Below are 24253 nucleotides of genomic sequence, written 5' to 3' on the forward strand. Positions count from 1 at the left end.
AGAAGAAGAAGAAGAAGAAGAAGAAGAAGAAGAAGAAGAAGAAGAAGAAGAAGAAGAAGAAGAAGAAGAAGAAGAAGAAGAAGAAGAAGAAAACTGATAAGTTTATCCATAACATTTATTTTTATTTTTTATATATTTTTTCATTTTAAGAATTTAAAAGAAAAAATTATTTGGCTGTTAGGCCACTAAAAAAATGATGAAAATGTAAACATTTTTCCTTACCCAATCTGAAAAGACTTATTTCACTTTATTCCAAATATAGAACTTTCTAAAAAAGATACAAACTACAAGGACAATGGAAAGTTCAGTGATGGTCAGAAGCAAGAAGGACAGAAACCAGATGCATGCTGAGACTCATCCCAATCACACTGATGAGAGCCACAAGTACAGAAAAGGCTTTGGACGAAGTGAAATGGTGACCAAGAGTGAGAATTTCAATGGGGCATTCACATATAAAAAGTAAACCCATGGACTAAGGCCTCTCATTATGTACACTGACCTAAAAGTAAACCCTAAAATAACAAAAGGTCAGGAAAACATGAGGAGCAGCCCAACCTCTGTGACTTTTAGTTGAATAAAAACTGTTCATCATGACATCAAAAGCATGATAGTAAGACAAAATATTGATAAATCAAATTCCATCTGATTTAAAACTTTCTCTCATTGAAGGGGAATTTTACAAAAAGGAATACAGAGTATGATTAAAATAAAAAAACGTAAAATATACCCAGAGTATATAAAACTTCAAAACCTAAGGGGTTGGAGATGCATCTTAGTCTATAATGCGCAGGCCTGGCACATGCAAACCCCTGGATCCAATCCCTAGCACCATGACAATAAAATAAAATAAACTTGGCCAGGCACAAATCATGCCTGTAATCTCACCACTTGAGAGGCTGAGGTAAGAGCACTGCTGTAAGCATAAGACAGCCAGACTCCATAATTAGACCTTCTCTCCCAAACAAACTTAAAACAATCCAATAAAAAAAGAGCAAATATGGACTGGAGAGATGGCTCAGTGGTTAAGAGCACTGAATGCTCTTTCAGAGTTCAATTCCCAGCAACCACATGGTAGTTCACGATCATCTGTAACGGGATCCAGTGCCCTCTTCTTGTATGACTGAGAAGAGTAACAGTATACACACATACAACACATACATAAAATAAATAAATAAATAAATCTTTTTTTTTTAAAAATGGGCAAATATTTAAATAGGCATAATCAACAAGAATATTTAGTTTATAAATAAGCACATGAAGATAATCTTGGGATCACTAGTTCTGAGTGCAAGTTAAACCACAAAATTAAAACCAAATGCTTATTGATGGCCTCAGTGCTGGTAAGGTACAGAGTAACAGTTGGCACAGTGTGCAATAGAGCAGCAAGCCACTGAGGGAGTGCATTCTGCAACTCTCAGCAGTGAAAAGCCCCAAATGACATGTGTGGTTCTCATCTTCCCGCATCTAGACAGAGCAGACTGGGGACAGAATAATGACAGAAAACAGATTGGTGCCTTTGGTGCCAGAGTGGTGGTATGAGCTCTTCAGGTTGAACAGGACAGGGACAAGACTGGGTAAAGAGTGAGTTAGACAAGATCCATGCCTGATCTCTCAGCCAGCGGGACTTCAGCTCCTAAAGGAAAAGGCCAGTCAGTGAAGACCGTGGCACCAAGGCCTTGCTATAGGCCAGACAGCTCTGAGTACAGGGCCTACACATGCAGTCAGCGTGGCTTAGTCAAACATTTCACCTTTCTCAGCAACAAGAATGGGCTAGTAGGACAGTCATGGATATAAAACACTTAGAAGAAGTTGTACGGATGTGAAATGCTTGCTCTTTGTGTATGTGTGTGTGTGTGTGTATGTGTGTGTTTATGTGTTTGTACATGCATACACATACACATGCAGGTATGTACTTGTGGAGACCAGAGGCAGACATCAGGTGTCTTCCTTGATCTTTCTCCGTGTTTTATTTTGTTGCTGTTGGTTTGTTTGGTTGGGGTTTTTTCTTTTCTTTTCTTTTTTTTTTTTTTGAGACAAGGTCTCTTATTGGGCCTAGAGCAGTGGTTCTAAACCTTCTTAATGCTGTGGACCTTTCATACAGTTCCTCATGTTGTAGAGACCTCTGACCATAAATTTATTTTTGTTGCTACTTCATAAGTGGAATTTTGATACTGATATGACTCACACTGTAAATATCTGATATGTAGACTATCTGATATGTGACCCCTGTGAAAGAGTTAGTTAATCCCCAAAGTGGTCACAACCCACTAGCTAGCCAGTGAGCCTTTCTGATCCCATTAGATCACAGGTATGTACTTCAAATGCCTCTTTTGTCCAAAGTTGGATCTCTTCCTCTGGATAATCTGAATTAATAAAAGCAGATAAAGTTAAACCTTTAGTCCTCAGATCTGCCAAGGCTTTTCTAGAGGGCAGATAGGCAACACTAACCAGTAGAGAATGTTGGGGTCCTGAAAGCCCAGAAACAATTGCTCAGTCGCACATAATGGTGTATCCTGGAGTCTTCTCTTAAGTCCCATACAACCACAGAGCCATGTACCGTTCCCGCAAACAGCAAAAATGCTTTCAAAGGGCTAAAGCAGCAGCACGTGACCTGAAAAATCAATCACAGCAAGTTAATGTCTACATTCTACAGTAGGCACATTCACAGATAACTAAGTATGGACTGACACATGAAGGTCCTCACAGGATACAATTAAGCAGAACACAGACTTGTACATATAAATAAATGTCAACTGCCCAAGTGTGGGTTTCTTCACACGGACAGTAGAATAAGAAAATCCATTCTGTAGGAATATGATCATGTTAAGGCACCTACTATCCATGTACATGAGTACACACCACCAAGGCATAGTCCCTCCAACCAAAAATGAAGTGATATGAAAGGGAAGATTCCAGTGGCCCAGACAGTAACAGGACCAGAGTCACATGGAAGGCAGAAGACTCTGATTAAGTGACAAAGGCACTCATTACAAGCCATTTTAAGAAATTGTACAAGGCATGGTGGGGCACTTGTGTAAGCCCTGCACTCCAGAGGTAGAGGTAGAGGCAGGAGAGCATAAGTTCAAGGCCATCCTCAACAGCATAGAGAATTCAAGGCCAGTCTGGGTTACATGCTTCCTGTCAGAGGACAAAAAAGGAAGAGAAGAAGGAGGAGGAGGAGGAGGAAGGGGGAAGGAGGAGGAGGAGGAAGAGGAAGAGGAAGAGGAAGAGGAAGAGGAAGAGGAAGAGGAAGAAGAAGAAGAAGAAGAAGAAGAAGAAGAAGAAGAAGAANAGGAAGAGGAAGAGGAAGAGGAAGAGGAAGAAGAAGAAGAAGAAGAAGAAGAAGAAGAAGAAGAAGAAGAAGAAGAAGAAGAAGAAGAAGAAGAAATAATAATCACAAGAATATTAAGACATCTCAAAGTATCAAGTCCTAAATAGCATGATTCAAATATCCTGGCCTTGTGGCCATCTTGACCATGCTTTTATTAAGCCTATAGCTATGTTCATTTGCTAGTTTACAGGTGACTGAGGGCCCCCTGCATGATAATCCTGGGTTTTTCAGGCTGAAATAAGCTGTTAAACCATGAATTTCTAGAGTCAGAACTAACGGGTTTTGTCTAGAGACAAGGCACTAGAAACAGGGCCCTACTCACACTCTCAATCTGCTATCTCTGTCCCTCTCTGTAGGACCCTCCTACAAGCAAGCACAGACTCCTCCTCAGTGTACCTTTGACTCACATATCAGAACCTTCTGGGGCCCTGAAGGCTGCCAAATATCCCACACACAGAGGAGGTGCCTGCTATCCAGCGATGGGGCAAAAGCCTTTTCGGGTAGGTCATGAACAGAGACCACGGTCTGCCTCTGAACTTGAGATGCATGCAAACAGGATACTTTCCGACCTGAAGATAGGAGAAAATGTATTTCGCTTTAGCATTTAAAATACTTTACAATAACCACATAAAATCCAACCCAATGAGGAAGAATACATGGTGTACTGGCTAGTTTTGTGTCAACTTGACACAGCTGGAGTTATCACAGAGAAAGGAGCTTCAGTTGGGGAAATGCCGACATGAGATCCAGCTGTAAGGCATTTTCTCAATTAGTGATCAAGGGGGGGAGGCCCCTTGTGGGTGGGACCATCTCTGGGCTGGTAGTCTTGGGTTCTATAAGAGAGCAGGCTGAGCAAGTCAGTGGAAGCAAGCCAGTAAGGAACATCCCTTCATGGCCTCTGCATCAGCTCCTGCTTTCTGACCTGCTTGAGTTCCAGTCCTGCATCCTATGGTGATCAACAGCAGTGTGGAAGTGTAAGTTGAATAAACCCTTTCCTCCCCAACTGACTTCTTGGTCATGTTTGTGCAGGACTAGAAACCCTGACTAAGACACATGGGTTGTTCAAAGCTGAGCAAATATCAGACCTGAACCATTTTGAGACAAGTTATTCAGTGCTAAGGACTTTATCTGGGGTGTTATGCACACTAGGAAAGCATTATACCCAATGAGCTAGATCCTTAACCCCCAAACGTCAATCTTCATCCATGCCTACAGCCTACACCTAAATTCTGTGTCCACGGTGACCATGTGGCTTGAACAAAAAGAAATCCTTTGACTATGGGACAACCTAGGTCAGGACAGCACACTTCCTCATCTAGCAGCTCCTCACACTATGTGTGTGAGTCAGAAATGACTGAAGGGGCCTTCTTGACATGATATGCTACTAGGACACCATTCTTAGGAACCTTAGTTCTCTTTAAAGTGGCCCTCAGAACTCCATGCAGAACTCCATGAATAAGACTTCTTTGGCAGAGCTGCTTTCCGTACAGTTCTCATTAGCAGAACTGTTGATAAAATGAAGAAACAGTAGATGGTAACTCATAGTCTGGTGGGAATTTTGTAGTCAACAAAGAAAGGGTTAATATGGCTGGGAAGTACTAGTTAAATAAAACTACATCTGCTGACTAGCTCCTGAGGATCAGAGTTGTCCTTCCCCATCCCCTCACCCACTCACAGGCACACCCTCACTGCCTCCTCAAACAGCCTACAGTGCTCCTCCAGAAAAGCAATGACATAGTTATCTGTGCTCCTTCACCGCTCATGGCAAAACTCTGACACCATTGTTACTGGGTTTCTGCTGTGACTGCGTGTGTACGCATGTGGCCATCTCTCTCTCTCCCCTCCCTCTCCTCAATGCTTATTTTCCTCCTCTATTTTCCTCCTCCCTCCCTCTGTCCCTCCCTTTTTATGTCTTTGTACCTGTGTGTCTCTGTGCATGTGCTCATGTGCCATTTGTAGGTGTCAGGGGACAACATGCAGGAATCAGTTCTCTCCTTCCCCCAAATATGTTCCAGGGCTGAACTTGCGTAGCTAGTCTTGGCAGAAACTACCTTTACCAAATGAGTCATCTCACCAGCCTGGTACTGACAAAGTTTATTACTGCTGTATTCTGATCCCATTTTGAAAGTAATAATTTTTAGAAACTCATGGCATAGCTAATGGTCAACAGGGGAGATCTGACCATCATTACTACCCAACTTTGTCCCCCTTGGTCACCTTGACTCTGTGAGGTTCAAGACATACCTAGAACTGCTACTTTCATAGGAAACTTCCCAATGTTTCCTTGGTCACTTTCTCATCTGTCTCCTCATGATCACACTCATGATGTGATGCCTTCTGTCTTTAACTGTTACTTGGAACTTAACCCTTCCTACTACAGCCCATGTTTCCATACTTAGCTAGTTTGTAGTCTATTGGGATACAAAGAAGTTCCCTAAGTGAAGGACTTCTGGCTCACCTACTTGCTGAATCCCAGCTCCTCCAATGACTGCCAGCATACTACAGATATCACAAATGAATGGACAAACAGGCCGATGCTGGCATCTTATCTCAGCACATTTTAACAGTGACAATAGCAGTGGGCACATCCCATGAAGGCTGAAAGTATCACTGTATCTGACCAGAGACTGGGACATATTACGAATGAAATTCTAACTGCACACTATGAGGCTATCTGCCTCCTATGTTGAATTTCTCTTTCTCAGACTCACTCTCCTTCTTTTATCTCAATATTCATCTTACTGAGGCACAGCAGGAAGTGAACAAAACACCTCCTCTCCTTTTACATGCACAAATCTTCCAAGAACAGACATGCATTAGATAGCGAAAGACTCTAGGTACATGTATAATTCACATTATTCCATTCTGCCACCACTCCCAGTGCACCAGCTCCTGAGACTACCACCATTTCTTTCCTTCTGCCTCCTGAGTGTTTACAATGAACACTGCAAGTACAATGACTTACGGTTTTCTAAAGGATGAACAAAAAGACTCTGAAGAATGTGAAAAACATAACAATATATTTAATGCTTAAAAGACAGAAAAGTACTTAAATCAACCTCAAAACAGCAGGCAAGCAAAAGAAATGTGTAGAGCCAGAGGCAGACAGCAACTCTCTGGCTTTACAGGTGCCAAAGTATGTTTTCATTCTGTCTCTTGAAGGAAGTATCACTGCTGGGCATCACTCACTCCTGTCAAGTCTTTACATAGCCAGAACCATGACTGCTCAGCTACCTCACTGGTCACATTCTTTAAAGACAAAGTTGCCCTTAGCTAAACGTTTATTAAATGGACACAGGCACGTGAGCACACATTTATAATCTGGGAAGACCAAGGCAGAATGCTCAAGAGTTCACAGCCAGCCAAACAACTCACACAGTGACTCAAAACAAGCAGCCAGGCTGTGGTGGCACAAGCCTCTGATCCTAGCACTTGAAAGACAAGAGACCAGCAAATCTCCACACATTTGGGGCCAGCATGGTCTATGGAGCAAGTATCAGGACAGCCAGTGCTACACAGAGAGACTGTGGCTTGAAAAATCAGAAATTTAAAAAAAAAAAAAAAAAAAAAAAAGTTGGGTGGTGGGAGGCAGAGGCAGGTGGATTTCTGAGTTCAAGGCCAGCCTGGTCTACAGAGTGAGTTCCAGGACAGCCAGGGCTATACAGAGAAAGAGAAACCCTGTCTCGAAAGAAAAGAAAAACCAGAAATATAAATGAATAAATGAGATAAAAATTCAAATTTGACCCTGCAAATGAAGTTTGTTTAAACTAATTTAAATATTCTGACAGCAGGCTTTGCTTGTTTACCATTTGCACAGCTGGGCATTACCTGAGTGACTCCCTGAGAGAAATTATAGCACTTAAAACAAACATGGACAATCTCACTTTCCACTTACTAAATAATTTCACTAATCTAAATTGCTGTCAGGCCTCTTCTAATTAAGAAAATCATAAATCATAAACATATTTAAGAAAAGAATACTCACCATTCATTTGCAATTCTGCAGCCATTGAGTATTTCTGTTTTATAGACAATAGATCCCATCACATTTAAACTATATAACATTAATGATCAGTGTCCTAATATAAATGTTTGTGTTTAGCTATAAACCAATATCAGACAAAACCTCTTACTCTGAAGAAATGGTAGGCTTGTGTTCAGTTGAGATGAGCTGTCACTGATGTTGAGAGCTTTGTCTTGAGCCCGGGGAATCCAGCTGGGTCCAGCTGCCAAACGGTCCTCTTCAAGCAAAACAGCCACCACCTTTGAGAGACAAGTAAGCAGAGGCTGGGGAGACTGGTTCAGTACTGAGGAGCACTCTCTTCCAGGGGACCTGGGTTCAATTCCCAGCTCCTACACGGTAGGTAGCACACAACTGCCTGTAACCCCAATCCAGGGTCTCTTCTGGCCTCTGCAGGACCAGAATGCATACATATGGTTCATAGATATATAAGCAGGCCACACCCATACACATAAAAAATATATAGTTTTTTAAAAAGAAAAACCACCCCAAAGATAAGCCATACTTCTTAAAACACTAACAGCATGCTATCCTTTGGTTAAAAATTACCTTTTGTAGATTTCATTTCTACAAATAAATGTTTGGCTCCACCATACTGTAACTTTAAAAATAAAAGTGTCTTCTTGTGTAATAACAGCAAACTAATATAATGTCACAGTATGCCATTTTTTCATATTACACGTTGTCTCCTTCATTAAATACAATTAAAATTTCAAGCAAAGTGCTAAGGAGAAACACAGGCAACCATCACTCACTGACTCTAAATCAGCATTAAATGCCTGCAGTGGATCTAACTAGGTCATCTCTAGAACGTGAAAAGACTTAAGAATTAGCAGAAATGGTGAAAGGAAGCAGAAGAGATGACTCAAGAGCTGGCAGGATTGCATGTAGGTTGGACAGAGATGTGCCATGCACAGACGCCATGGGAGCGGGGCTGCAGCAGGCTCCTGTACCCATCCCTGTCACTGCCTAGTTTCCAGCTCATCTCCCTCTTCACTGCACTGCACTGAGGACTCTCTTCTTACTACTCACAAGACCTTTATACTAAAACAGAATCTGATAATAACAAACCTGTCAAGCCTAACCCTATTTCTAACATAACAGCCTGATAAACAGGCTTATTCCACATTATCAGGCTGTTCATGCCTGCCCCACACTTAAATTCTGAGTTTATAGACAGCGTAGAGATTGGAACGTCAACTTCATATCTTAATATATTAGAGATTACCAATGTTAGTAGGTCACACCTGTGTTAAAGAACTTGGTGACTGTGGAGAACTGTAATATTACAAGTCTACAAACATCCTCTTACGCTCTCTATCTTTAGGCCTCCTGAGAGCCTTGCACTGCCCACCTTGATACTTGTCCTTATGACTAAGAATGTCATCAGACAGTGTCTGAGGCCCAGCACAGACTTCCTCACACTGCTGATCCCTCCTACCCACTGTTCTTACAACATATTTGAAAAGTGCTCTGGTTTAAGATTCACTCTTGATCTGTCACTAAAAACTTAGCGGAAATGTTCACCATGTTGAAACATGGTATTTAGGGTAACCTAAATCCATGTGCCCAGGCCAATATCACCGGCATTTGGCTGCAACATAAACTTTCATATTCCCTTTGAGACACTGTGTTTTTTTACACCAACAAAAGATCTTTTTCTTTTAGAAATTTAGACTGAAATATATAGAGAGAGTAAAAGTTATGATGATTAGGGTCAGTTGCAAGATAACCAGGTAAATAATGAAAAGGGGAGTGAAAAAGAAATCAGGTGAGGCAAGGTCTGCTGCGGTACATGGTTAAGTACTTTGAAGTTTTCCATTGCCAGTTGTTTATTATTTACAAATACCATACACGTTTATACTTGCTTTACCAGTTTAACATACTTGGCTTAAGAGTTTGTTGTTATTTTCAACTGTAGGAAATTATAGTATAGAACCCAAAACTAACAGAATTTTTAGTGACCTATATTTACCTAGTGTTGTTGTGCATACAAGGACTTATATGAATGTATTACTGATAATCTGTAAGAAAATAATACTTGAGGACAAAGAACTGATTTTAAGCCACAAGGACAACACAATGAACCCTGAGCTCTAATTCCCAGAAGAGGACATGCAGCACAGAAAGTACCTGGCATGCTGCCCGGAGAAAGTTAGACAACCTCGGAGTGTCAATCTTCGGTACAACTGTGACATCAGAGAAATCTTTTTCTTCACTACCTAAAATACAGGTTTATTAAGTCAATAAAGTTGACTCCAAAACAGTGGAGCTTTTCAAATCACAGTATTGAAGCAGTGCCACAGACACGAAGAACCATGGAGAAAAGTCAACACTGTCTCCCAACTTCACACTGCTTTACAGGAAGTTCAGAGGCCGAATCATCGTCAACAGCCACAAGGAATGTACTAAAAAGAACCAGTGTGTTTGGTGTGAGTTTTAGGTTACAGATCAAGCATTTAAAGATGAGAAATCTGCAACACTTAGGGCACCGGCAGTAAGAGAAACCAACCCTGGAGCTTTCTTATGGTGAAGCCATATAGGCAATTCCTTTAAAAAAATTTTTTTAAAAACGGTCAATGAGTAAAGTAAATTCCATATGAACAGCTGCAGATGCCTGTACTTAGAGACTGCTGAACTGCACTGATGGAACACATCTTGAAACTGCACTTCAAAATGACAACACACTGATGAGAATAAACTGTGCTGTTCTCAGAGCAGAGTCTGTCCTGCAGGTGTACGGTGAAGTTATATAGTGAGTATTTGGAGTACAGTATCTTCCCCATGGCATTACAAATCCTGCTCAGGGATCAGACTAGGGTTCAGGCCAATTTAATGATTCCCTGTGATTCAACAGCTCTGATCTCATTCATGAGCTAATTTGTTTTTTCAAAGGAATATTAAAAGGTTACGTCCACAGTCATATACTAACAACTTCATCAAAAACAACACTGGGATAAAAGGAGTTACAGAGAAACAAAACAAATCAAAACATACTGTAAAGAGAATAGACATTCAACCAGTTACCTCCAGATACAGCAGTGCCTTCTCCTGGGTGTTGGGTCCATACTTCCCTGGTTTCTATATCTTCAGTCTGAATGTCTCTCTCAACATTATCTTCATTGTACTGAACATATGCCTTAGAGGCAAAAGTAGCTTAGAATTAACATCTAATTTCAATTTCAGATCAACTTGCCATTACTGAAAATAAACTACATTTTTAAAAAAGCTAATACACTTTAAAAAAAATTAAAGTATCCTTGGGGTTGGGATAAGGTTAGCCTGTGGGAGACTTTCAAACATTAATTAATATGGGAAATCCTGCCTAAAAGCAGCTGACACAATTCCCTGGGCTTGGGTCCTGAACTGTATAGAAATTGGAGAAAATGAACTTATGAACTTAGTATGACTATGCACGCAGCTATTACTCTGCTCTTCTGACTGCAGATGCAACATGACTACTACTTCTATCAGGCTCCTGCTGCTAAGATTTGCCTGCTAAGACAGGCTTGTGAGCAAAAATACTTTCTCCCCTAAGTTGCTTTTGTCAGGGTAATGTTTTTTCCAGAACAACAAAAAAGAAACTAAGGGCCTGTCATCTGTACCAATCATGCCCCAAGAGGCTATGTTAGACTCTGCATCCTTCGAGTTTATGAGTACTAAGTTGTGAAGCACACACTTTCTCCTGACTACTGCCTTCAGAGGCCATTTCCAATTCTAATATTGCAGAGTAGACACAAGCCACATGCATTTATACTGTACTTTCATTTTATCACTTAGGTAGCACATCTTTTACTAACCTGCTTGGTATTTTTTTTCCCAAAGTTCCTAATGTACATGTCATACTCATTTACTGGTGGTAGGTCCAGGAGAGAAAAAGTGAACGAAAAGTCTAAGTCAATAAGCCGGAGCAGTTTTGAACTTCGTGTCCTTTAAAACAGATTAGAAACAAAAATTAAATTGAATAACAGACTCAGGGACTTGCAGGAGGGTATATTTTAGGGTCACATGTAAGTAATTAAGAGTGAGTCTAAAGTATTCAATAATTATTTTAAATAATTAAACAGGAGTTGAGGGTGTAACTCAGTGGCCAAATGCTTCCTTAACTTACACAGGACCCCACATTAGAGGCCTAGGAGAAAAGGAAAAAGCAAGCACAAATAAAAACAGTCAGCAAGTGGTGGGACCATATCACGAGTCAGTGTGTGATTGGCCCATTGCAGCACACTGAGGCTGACAGTTACAATGTATGTATACTAGAATTTCCACGGCCAGCACTGTTTTCATGATCTATTGTGTTGGCTAGTAGGATGACATTTTTGTACTAACAGCCACTATGACAACCAGGTTTTCAGCCTCCATTCTCCTAGCTACAGTGTCCTATTTCCACAGGAAACAAGCTCCTGACAGACATAAGTAACCCCAGACACTAGGTGTCCTCTTGCCTCACAGTCTTCTTTCCCAACTCTTTATATTGGTTTCACCCTAAAGGTGACAGCACTGGATTCAGTGTAATTATCCCAGTCACCTCCCCTGAGTCTAATGCAAGCTGAGCAGAAAAAGTGTTCTTTATTTCTTCCACTTACCAGTACTCCCACATGACTGGTGTTCAATACATATGGATGGGTGCAAGATCTTCCCAGAATCACAGTATGAACAAGTCACTTGTTCTCACATGGCTCCTCTCCTGTCCTCCTCTCACTCAGAGGCCTCACAACTGCTGTCACTCTTACATCATCTGATTCTCTGGCCACCATCCTACAACTTTCTCCTCACTCCCTACAATCCTGCCTCAAGATTTCCTGCCACAGAAGAACACTCCACACTTCCTGGCTGTGCACGTCGTCTCCCTGTGTAGGTGGCTCAAGACAGGGATCAGCTTGCTGTTTTCACACCTTTCTCTAGCTGCTCCAGCATTAGCCACTGAAAATCTTCCTTTTTCTACTGCACAACAACTACAACACAGTCAATGTCAGTGTGTCCAAGGCCGATGTTCCCCACCCTGTGCTTTGTCAGCTTGAGTTCTTGAGCTAAGAATACAGCATGATAACTGGGTTCCATAACTAACTTTGGCATCTGGGTTAGAAAGCCTCTAATTTTTTCTCTCTTTCAATAATGTCTCCACTACTTTTGAATCTTAGTGTTTCTATGTAATTTTCAGAGTCAGCTGTCTGAAAGGTACGAATTCACACACATGGGATTTATAGTAGAAAGGCACTTTTTGTTTCCTAAGATTCAATAATAAGTTCTACATTTCTCTGTGGAGGCCTAATGCAATCATCTTTACCTGGGGCCTATTAATAGGTGAAAATTTAATGGCTAGTACAGAGAAAAACAACTGTCATAAGTTTTTATGCAATATCTTTGCTAAATTCATTCATTATTCACACTCTTAATATATCTTAGTTTTAGATATCGATTTTAAAATTCTATCTGTATAATCATGTAGCTAGTAAAATATTTTTTCCAATACATATAATTTTATTTATTCATTTTCATCTCATTAGACTGAAGTAAAGTTGGTGGATTCCATACCCACCTTTATAGCTGAAAAGCTTTACCAGAACATATGAAACTACTTGTTGAATTTTTATAAAAATATTCTTATTAGGTGAAATTCCACTCCATTCTAATTTGCTAAGATTTATTACACTAAGTGCTGACTATGTTGTTGTTGTTATATGTATTTGCTGTTCTGGTAAGGTGATGGATGACATAAATTGATGTTAACCCAACCTTGTGTTCCTAATTCTTAGGTGTTACCCATTTTGGGTGTCATTGTGTAATGGATGACTAGATATAGGAATACTAAGGTAGCTAATGAAGTCTTGTAATTCAGGAAACATGAGTCTGTGTCCCTGCTGAGATAGACCCCAAATGACTTCTCCTTTCCCTGGGCTGTCTGGGCTGCCCTGCAGTGTCTGTGATGGTGTCTGGGGCACTGACACCTTTGTTCCTGAGATGGCTGCAGTCTTTCTGCCCACAGTGAGCCAGTATAACCCAAAAGACTGGTGGTTCAGGTAAGACAAAGGCCATACAAAGTCTGGATTCTTACTTTCCATTCAGGAGTCGGCATCCTCTTCTGCCTTTGGGCATCAGAACTCCAGACGCTAGAGCATCTGGTCCCCAGATCTAAGGGTCAAGAGTCCACCAGCTCTCACATTTGTCTGGTCTAAGAATTACACCACCCATTTCCTTTGATATCAGGGTTTCGGACCTAAATGGAGCCATACTATGGATTTTTCTGTTTTTTTCATAATTTGGATAGCCTTTAAGGCACTTCTTGACCCATGCAATGAAGTGAGACAAAGCCCCTAATAAATTATGTCCCTACCTGCCACTCTGTATACATACATACATACACACACACACACACACACACACACACACGCGCGCGCGCATGCAACTTTTCATTTTCATAGTCATAAAATTTTGAGTCAAAGTCTGGCTAAGGCTCAGGAAAAAAAAAACATTCACAAGTTGGAAATGGGACCCACTTTTCTGTTCTCTGGAATTTGTGAAAACAGGAGATGTTTCCTCGAGTACACAGCAACTATGTGTGTACATTAACTTGAGAGAAAAAGTAATTTACATACTAAACAAACTTAACAATGCACGATGACCTAAACCTTCTGGGATTTGCATCTGCTGTGCAGAGCTGTACCTTTCTAAGGTTTACACATCTCACCTAGATCTTTATTGGTGATCATTCACATAGTCTCACTTAATGTTTGCTAGATCTGCAGCCATGCTCTCTTTTCCATTTTTACTGTGTGTTTGTTTTCTTCATTGTACTTGACCAAGACCTACTATAGAGTTTATAAATTTATTCCAAGAATAATTTTGGCTTTGTTGAATTTATTGGAAATATTTTCAATTTTACACATTTTTGTTCTTGCCTTTTATTTCATTCCTTTATAATTTCTAATTAGTTTCTGTCTTTCCAAGGCTCTTGGTGCCTATTTGAACCTCTGAGATACAGCCTTTTACTTTCCCAATGTGTTTCTGCTGTTGTAGATCCTACACACCCCACAGAAGGAGGTCTGCAAATGCTGTCTTTCATTGTCGCTATTAAAAGCAACATGTGGGCCTGGGTGTGGCTCAGTGTGCTGGCCTAGTAGACTCAGAGCCCTGAGTCCAACCAGCAGCACCCAAGATGGAAAATTTAAATTCTCAGGCTGGAGAGATAGCTCAGCAGTTAAGAGAACTATCAGTTCTTCCATAGGCCCCAAAGTCAATTCCCAGCGGCTACATGGTAGCTCACAACCATCTATACCGGGATCTGATGCCCTCTTCTAGCATGTAGGCATAATGAAGATAGAACACTCATATACATAAAATAAATAAATCTTTAAAGAAAGAGGGGGAAGAAGGGAGAGAGGGGGGGTGAGATTGTAGACGTTGATTCTCTCCTAATTTCTTCTTTTTTCTTATGGTTCGCCAAGAAGTATAATGTTTAATTTCCCAACTTCTGGCAATTTTCTAATTGACTTTTTCTTGATGTGGAGCTTAATTCCATTATGGTTAAAGAAAGTCTATTTTACTTTGACCCATTGATAAAAGACTGTTTAAATGTTATAAAAGTCTACTGCATTTTTGTCTGCACTAAATTTCTATCACCAAAAATAAGTGAGTTAAAAAAAAAAATCAGCTGGGCAGTGGTGGCGCAGGCCTTTAATCCCAGCACTTGGGAGGCGGGAGACAGGTGTATTTCTGAGTTTGAGGCCAGCCTGGTCTACAGAGTGAGTTCCAGGATAGCCAGAGCTATACAGAGAAACCATGTCTCGAAAAAAAAAAAAAAATCTGACTGTGGGCTGGAGGGATGGCTCAGTGATTATGAAAATTTGTTTTTCTTGCAAAGGACCCAGATTCAATTCCCAGTACTGACATGGTAGTTCAAAACTGTCCATAACTCAAACGCCCTCTTCTGACTTCCATGGACGCCAGGCATGCATGCGGAGCATAGATATATATGTGAGCAATACACTAACACACATAAAAAACAAAATACATTAACCTAAGAAGATTATCTTATCACATCTTTTATTGTATTTGTGGACAGTATTTCTGCTTTGGGTTCGGCTCGATCTCTGACGCTTGCAAACCATGTCGCACTCCTGTTGGATACACAGGTGAGAAGTGTCAGGCTCAGTTAAGCTTGCCTTCTTATCACTACGACGTATCGAGACAATAGCCTTCTCATTCTATGTTCATCTGACATAGGTATTGTATTGTTTTGGTATAGGTATGCTTGCTTGACACAGCTTTCCCCATCCATGTATTTTCCACCTTTCTGTGTCTGGCACGAAAATTTTCTTTCCTAAAATATACTTATTTTTCCAGTTGTAAAATCTGTGTCTTAAATAGAATTTTAAAGTCTACAAGCATTTAGAGACATTACTGACACACTCTGGGTTACTTTACCATCTGTTTTTCTTTCTTTCTTTCTTTCTTTCTTTTTTTTTTTACATCCTCTATTCTGTTTTTTCTCTTCTTGCCTAACATTGGATTGATCTTGTGTTTTAATTATTCTATTTATTCACTTATAATAATACTCTCTTTCCATTATCTTTGAATGGGCACCCTAAATATTTCAACATATACCCTTGCCCTACTATAATATAACCTCTTATCTTATAATATAACCTCTTATCTATCTGCAAGGACTTTACAATGACTTATTGTGCCATTTACTTCTCCAATTCTTGGGCTAAGCAGTGAAGAAGAAATTAATTCTATATAATGTCTAATTCCATAAGATACTGCAGTCATTTAACCAGTCAGTACTGATTTCTATTGGTTCATAAACTTACTTTTTTTGGTCATTCCCTCCTTTAGTAGTCCATGTTTTGATCTGGCATCAATTGCTTCTGCCTGAAATTTTCCTATTTGTTTAATTATAGGTATGTAAGCAAAGAATCTCATGGTTTTATAGGTCTGAAAATGTGCATCTTTCACTTTAATTTTGAAGGACATTACTCAGTTTCAGCACTTGGAGCACTCTGTCACTGTGGCCTACGTTTCCCTTTGAAACCCTCCCACTTAGCTGTCTACTCCAACTTCCAATCTGCAGGCTCCCACCTCTGGCTGTTTTTAAGAGCTCTGCTGTCTGGTGCTCTCTCACTGTACTTTTGTTTGTCCTTATTTATTATCTACATTTACGTTTCTTGGACCTTGTAAGGCTTTAAATTGTTTACATTCATCCGTTTTTGAAAATCTGCCCTGGTCCTTCTCCTCTCCCTTTCCGGGAGGGTATGATTCCCTTATACAGAGCAGAGCAGAGCAGAAGATCCCCACTCTGTGTCATGACATTGGGGTCACTTTCAAATCTGCCCCCACGTCCTTATCTTCACTTTAAATTGTGAAGTTCCCACTGTCTTCTCTCCAACTCACTGATCCTGCCACCTCTGATAATTTGTTATTGAACTATCTCATCTATTCAGTTTTAATTTCAATTATTATATTTTGGAATAGAGTCCTAAAATTTCTTGTTCTGATCAAATTCATTGCTTGTTAATTTGCTTATACACACATTAATCACATGCTATTAAGACCTTATTTCTAAAATCCAGAACTAATGATTTGCTCTCAGGATCATACATAAATGTGCTACAGTTATAGGATTAGTTATAGGATTCCAATTCCTGATATGTCTAGTAATTTACTGTATATTAGACATTGTATAGAAATTTTTGTAAAAATTTTGGATATTTTCCTTTTAGTTTCTTCCTGGCAATCAGGAATCCAAACAGGCCACCCTCAGCAGGTCCTACTGGGATGATCAGAGGGTCAGTGTCATGTTCTGTGATGTTAGATTATTTCAAACCTGCCTTTCTTCCTAGCATATAGGCCTTAGGAACTTCAAGTAAAGTCAGGGGTGTTTACCAAGGATTCTCCTACTTCAAAGTCCTGAACTTCATTTTCCATCTCCCCACCATAGATGAATGTCCCAGTTCCCTACTCGTACTTTCTGCCTGGCTTGGCCACCTTGAGAAACAAACCCAAACGGTCCCTGGAATAGGAACAGAGCAGCAACACAGGATTGGCACACTACACTTCTCTTGTGGAGCTTGATCCTTCGGGTCCTGGTGGTCTGAGCTACTTCTTTTTTGTTCAGCCATCTCAGGATTTGTGGTCACTACTGTTGCTTCAGATTCAGCTTTCTTAGTTGTTTTTAGCTGAAGAGTTTTGGGGGATTTTTTTGTTTTTGTTTCTTCAATACAAAATGTTCATCATAGAAAATGGTCGAAGTTCTGTCCCAATCCTTTGAAACTCACTGGTCAAAAAAGAATGTTGCTCTGATAATTATATGCTGCTCAATAGTGTCTGTCATTGGGTAGCTGTATTTGACACATCATAGAAAGCTGCCTCTGCCTGTCAAGTTGATATAAGCAAGATGTTATGCTAATGCTCTCAATGGACACTGGAACACTGTATTTGTTTTAGCATTTCATCTATTCAATAAGGGAAGTATTGACCTTTGTGTGTGAATACATGCTTCTGACTTATTAACAAAATACATTTCATTTTTGTACTGACAGCATAACTTTTTTTTTATTGAATCACTGGTCATTCCCAGTCATTTCTCAGGTGAAAGAAAACAAGACAAAAAGCCTTCTTCATCCTTGCCTCTCTCACCCTGCTTGTAACATTGCTCTGTGGCTCCAGCCACTATGGTTCAGTATCCCTGATCACACTATCAAAGACTTTGTGGGAGGACAAATTTAAAAGTTATGGTCCCCCAGCCACTACAGAATCAGCTTCAACTCACTTCTAAGACTGCTATGAGGTGAGTGCTCCAGGGTTCTCCACCACATAGGGCTGACTGCATTAGCATTTCCTCACACTCAGCCATCTAGACACTGAGGGCAGGAACTCATGGCTAGAGCCATAGTTGAAAGGAGTTCAAAGGAGCCTAATTAATGTCTGAGCAGGTGGCAGACCAAAGGAGCCTAATTAATGCTTGAGCAGGTAGCAAACCTTGGTTATCACTTACATGATGATAGTTTTGCAGGTGTACATAATACAAGAATTGTTGGGTTATGGAAGCTTCTACCTGTATTTTAAGAGATCAGTACCACAGAGCGACACTGCTAGCAAGATTCTGGCCACCAGACATCTAAATGTATGGTTGTGATTCTGCCACAGTCAAAACAGACCATGGGCTCCATGACTTAGACCAAAATGGTCAGCCAGGAATGTACTGCAGTCATTAGCTAGCAAGCACCTTGTACACAAAAGGGCACAAACTAATCAGACTAACCAATGAACACAGAGAACTGTAGTGGTAGTAAAAGAACTGACCAGGATAGGAATACAGCTCAGCTGGAGATCGCTTGCCTAATCCTCAAAATATTTGGTTCAATCCCTAAACAATCAACAATGAAAATAGAAAACTCTAGATTTAAGATTATGTTGATGAAGAGTACATTAATATACACTTATACAAAGCTACAACTAAGATTGGCTAAATGGGAAAACATTTGCCTAGAGTATACAGGGCCCTGAGTTTCATCCACAAACACACACACACACACACACACACACACACACCCCAGCGGTAAATTCTTCATATACCTACTTTTGCTTGAGGGCCTGATTCCGACTCTTCTGACGATGTGAGGCTGTTGCAAAATCCACAAAAATTCCACAAACAGGGGTTCTAGAAGGGGAATCATTTGCATCTGCATAAGAAAGATAAAAGCCATTTTGTGACAATTAAATAATTCCTTCAAGGAAAAAAACCCCACAATTATAGACATATGTAACAATCACACTGGACAATTTTTATTGAAATTGATAAATCACACCAGTAAGAACTTCAGAAATATTTATGAATATATGCGTTAAAATATAGGTTCCTATCATTATCCTACTTACTCTGGGGAAAAAAAGCAAAACCTCACCTGTGGTCTCATTTCTAAGACTCCATTTACCTAAAGTCTACTGTGACCTGAAAGTTATTAATGAGTAATTGCAAAGTCAAAGTCAACAGGTGATAAGAATTGAAGTACATTCTGTTCTGAGGAGCTTGATAAGCCTCACAGCGTTTTGTCTAGAACATGAACCATCCCATACAGGCAGGCTGTATGTGCTCCCTGCCACCAATTCAGTCACTCACTCCTACAAACACAGTTGTCATATCAGCTTTCTCGGTGTCACACTGCTAATACTACAGAAAACCTTAATTAGCCCTAGGAGGACAGGAAAACAATGTGAATGTGCCAAAGAGGAACCATTAGTACCTTCTTCTAGGACCACCAGATGGCAGAGCAAATAAAGGAACTCGCCTACAAGCCGGACAACCTGAGTTGATCCTAGAACCCACAAGATGGGAAGAAAGGAGCAACTCCAGAAAGTTGCCCTTTGACCCTAACATGAACACCATTACAAGCACATACTCTCTCACACATGTGCACATACATACATACATGCACACATACATACACAATAAAAATTTAAAGTAGTTTCCTTGAAATAAAAAGGTGAATGTCCTCAATTTAAGGAAAGAAAAAATCCTGAGGCTGTTAAGACCAATGGTAAAAATAAGAAATTCATGCTACATTTGCTGCACCATCGTAACCTGCAAAAGTTTCCACACTGTTGCATGATGGGAACCTAATTAAGAGGAGAAGGCACTATGCTTGTGTTGGGGGACAAGAATAGAAAATGTGCTCAAACTGACTGCACAGTGTTGCATCAGAAAGCACTTCAGGGACTAGAGATCATGCAGAGGACCTGGTTTGGTTCCCAGCGCTCATGTGACAGCTCATAGCTGTCCATACCGCCAGGGAATCTGATAACTTCTGCTGACCCCTGAAAGTACCAGTTACACATATGGTGTATAGGTATATATGCAGAATACTCATGTACATAAAATAAAAATAAACTGTTCAGATAGCACTTAGGCAACTCTGGTTTAAGCAGGGTCCACCCTCACCTGAGGGAAAGTAGTTCACTACGGGGGAAGGGCAGCACCTGAAGCAAATCTTCAATGAAGTCAGGCTCTTCTCAAAGATTCCAGGTAGAAGCTACATCCTCAGGGCCATGAAGATGCAGGAGTCTAGTACATCCCAGTGCCCATGTCACTCATCTCAGTTTAGATCATCACTCCATCATCTCTCATCAACACAAGATGCGTAATCAGAGGACAGTAAAATATTTTAACTGAGCAAAGTCTACACCCAGCTAGCTTTTGGTTACAGCAGACTACTGTGATTGTTCTCCATTACCCTCTCCCTGTGCCTAATTTACAAGCTAAACTTAATCATAACAATGTTCATAGAAGAGAAACTATAGTTTATCTACTGGGCTGGGTATTACCTACACTTACAGGAGTCCAGTGTTTTGGGGGAAATGGGGTAGGTGGTGTGTGACCACAGACAAGAATGATACACCAGATTAAGAAAAGTAGTGTATAAATACAAAATAGTTAAAAGGCAGAAATGACTATAAATGAAGACTAGATGAACCATTTAAAATGTAAAAAAGGAACAAACAAATCAAAGTGTAGGTATGTGCCTCAGCAGAATACCAAGATTTCCAAAGATATGATGGCCTTATTATTGGGCTGGGAGAAAAACAGCATCTTAGGCTACCCTTCTTGGTGGAAACAATCATCCCTCAATCCACCACTTTCCTCTAAAAGTTCCTCTAAGTTTCCTGTTTTTACTTATCAACACATTTAATTATGTATTAATCTGTCTCCTCAATCCTGGTGGATATGTGTTTGAGTTTAACAAGAGTATAAGACACAGACCTGCCATCTGTGATTCTTATAAACCTTCAGAGGCCTGTGCACATAACTGCACTGACCCTCAAAGCGGAAGGCCGGTGATAGAGAGAATATGATTTTGGAGGAGACGAAGTCCAGACCAGAGTTTAAGTTTTGGCACTACTAAGAGTCCATGCCATGGACATCAGTATGCCAACTACAAAGCTCCAAACAGACCTTGAGAGAATTACTGTCTCAGATTTTAAAATGAGCAAACCCATCTTGGTCTTTACAGTCGCAGATATAGATACTGGGGCACAGCTGACACCTCTGGAAGTGGTCATCATTTGGCACTAACTCACCAACAGATGGAGATATGACTTCTGGAGTTGTAAAAAAAAACTTTTTCAAGCACTAAGGAGGACTCTGATGCACTGCAAAAGGTATTTATCAGTTTCCTGTAGTGCAAAAAAGGGTAAGATGACCAGCTTATAATCAAATAAACCCCAGAATGCAGCAGAGTATTCTATGGCAGTCCTGGTTAGCCAAGCAGGATAGAGTTTGCTATGTGGTGATTAAACAGTAGTCATGGCCAACACCACCCAGCACTCATGGTTGTGAGTTCATTATACATACTGACTTACGTAATTAGCAATCCAGGGAAGTCTTACCCTTACTGAAGCACAAAAGTAGAAAGGTTAAGAAACTATCTGTCCTAGTTAGCATTTACTGTCAACTTGACACAGCCTAGAATCACCTTGAAAAAGTCACCACTGAGTAACTGTGTGTGTCAGGTTTGTCTGGGGACATGTCTGTGAAGGCTTGGCTTGACTATCTTAACTGATGTAGAAGAGCTCAGCCCACTACAGATGGCACCATTCCCAAGCTAGTAGTCCTGGGCTAGCTAAGGAAGCTAGTTAAGCATGAGCCTGGTGGTGAGTCAGACAGCAAGCTGGCAAGCAACATTCTGCCAGGGTTTCTGCTCCAAGCTCCTGCTTGTTCCTGTCTTAACTTGCATGGTCTGTGATGGACTGTAACCTGGAAATGTACAGCAAATAAATTATCTCCTGCCCTAAGGCACTTATAGTCTCACTATTTTATCACAGTGATAGAAAGGCCACACTGCTAGCCAATACTAAAAGTTGGGATCTAAAACTCCATGAGCACCATTAAACAACTTCCAAGGTACCACCGACAGTACAGAACATGGCTTTGTCTCTATACACACCCTTCTCTCACATCCCCTTGCAATAGCTTAATACTGAGGGGCCAAAATCATAGTTCTTCCTTTTTAGGGAGCAATGTGTGTGGGAGTGACCAATTCATCTTGCCAACTGAGCAAAGGAAGATATCATGCCAAACATAAATGAAGGAAATGAAAAGGTTGTTTATGGATGTATTATACAGACCTAAATTAAATACGCTGCCACACTACTTTGAGGCCATAGTACCAGTACCTGGGCACCATGGTATAGTACCACACAGTACAAAGAATGGGTCCTCCCTTCTGCCAGGCCCATTAGCCTGGGCATCAAAGGAGTACTTCTAGCTATCAACTTACAGAACACCAACGGTCCATACTGCCCAACAGTTTGCTACCTCTGCAGCAGGCACACAATGTGACTGCTGATTACTCTTCCAGACTTCCAGATGCATTATTACACTGCACTAATAACTAATTACTATTAACGTGATTCACTGTGAACTACAAGATCTTACTGGCAGGAAGTTGGGGCTATGTGGTAGCAGACTTGTTCCACAGGGCAGGTGATAGGCCTTGCTAGCTCCACAGAAGCCCAAGGACACTGTACAAAACAGAGAGCAGCCTGAGATGGTACTCACAGCTTGTGGGGAAGCATACTGGCTATTGAACCTTACTCAAGGGAATTCCTTTATGAAATTAAAATTCTCACTTGGTGAAAATTTGAGGACATTACCAAAGGGAGACCAAAGGGAACAAGAACACATGCCTACAGGATGTATAAGAGGCTGTTAGCAGTGCAAATAATGTGCATGGTTGTACATGGAGGATAGATAGCTCGTGTCAGCTTGTAGCCACTGTTACCAGAGCTCACAGAACATGTTCCCAGTTACAAGTGCCCCTGTGCATACCTGTCCAGGGCTCCTTTGTATACTCTGTCCAACCTTGCTTCTGAAACATTTTCAAAGATAACTCGCCAACCCTTTCATTCTCTGCACTGATCGCCTTTTGAATTTCCTGTATTTCCCTTTTCTGGGCCAGAGGAAGTTCTTCGGCTTTTTCTCTAGCTTCATGCTCATTATTGCTGTCATCGTCTCCATCACAAACCTCAAAGTCATCTTCATAATCCTACAAACAATAGGAAGGTTTGGGGAGGCTTAAGGCAAGTGAGTTGACACTCATATACAACAAAACATTGCAATTTATAATGTAAAATCAGCAAAACTCTTATAGCTAAAGGAGATATTATAATTCAATGATTTTAATGTTGCTGGATGGCAAATTTATAATATACTGCTGCCTTCATTTTTCTGAAAATGAACCACATGATATAGAACCATGTATACTCATAAGTATTAATGTACAAACTTTGTGCTAAGATTGTGAAGTGTTATATGTACTTACAGTTACATACACATATAAATGTTTGAATACAGTGCACTTAAAATGGGGTTAAACTTTAGAACTCTTTTAAGCGCTGGTGGGAATATAGCAAACTTTGTCCAGGTAACAACCAGATCTACATCAAACCTTACCAGACATGGACAAGAGAGAAAATAATTACTACACATGCACTAATTTTTAAGACCAAATTGTTAAACAGAAAAATTTAAATTTTATACATACCACAAAATCATCTTCTAAGTTGGGCACATATTCATCAGTCCCAGTTGCCTCTAAATTGTTGTCTTCTTTTTCAGGTTCCTAGAAGCAAAAGTTGAACATGAAACAAAACAAACAAAGAAAAAAGGTCAATCATAAACTTAAATATAGCAGAGAGGTTGGAAATATGCGTTTTCTAGGGTTCATGTGATGCTGATTTAAAATTATTTGTAAAACATAACAATTTAGGATTATTTTAAGAGATGCCCTTGTAAGAACACACTACACTTTTAAAAAGCTAAAAAGCATCCGGGCGTGGTGGCGCACGCCTTTAATCCCAGCACTCGGGAGGCAGAGGCAGGTAGATTTCTGAGTTCGAGGCCA

The 24253-nt window shown here is 40.4% G+C and overlaps 1 protein-coding gene across 4 annotated transcripts in view; it reads right to left on the reverse strand.

Moving 5' to 3' along the window:
- Wdr60 (WD repeat domain 60) overlaps window positions 1–24253 on the reverse strand; it is a 49788-nt gene that overhangs the window by 15368 nt on the left and 10167 nt on the right. For all 4 annotated transcript variants that reach the window (XM_029541035.1, XM_029541037.1, XM_021201733.2 and 1 more), the window contains 9 exons: window positions 23894–23971; window positions 23179–23395; window positions 18934–19036; window positions 11153–11282; window positions 10380–10491; window positions 9486–9574; window positions 7465–7594; window positions 3728–3900; window positions 2449–2611 (listed from right to left, as the gene is read on the reverse strand). In XM_029541035.1, the coding sequence (XP_029396895.1) occupies window positions 2449–2611; window positions 3728–3900; window positions 7465–7594; window positions 9486–9574; window positions 10380–10491; window positions 11153–11282; window positions 18934–19036; window positions 23179–23395; window positions 23894–23971 (1195 nt within the window). The remainder of the gene's footprint in view (window positions 1–2448; window positions 2612–3727; window positions 3901–7464; window positions 7595–9485; window positions 9575–10379; window positions 10492–11152; window positions 11283–18933; window positions 19037–23178; window positions 23396–23893; window positions 23972–24253) is intronic.

Source organism: Mus pahari, chromosome 7 (assembly GCF_900095145.1).
Source record: "Mus pahari chromosome 7, PAHARI_EIJ_v1.1, whole genome shotgun sequence".
Lineage (NCBI taxonomy): Eukaryota > Metazoa > Chordata > Mammalia > Rodentia > Muridae > Mus > Mus pahari.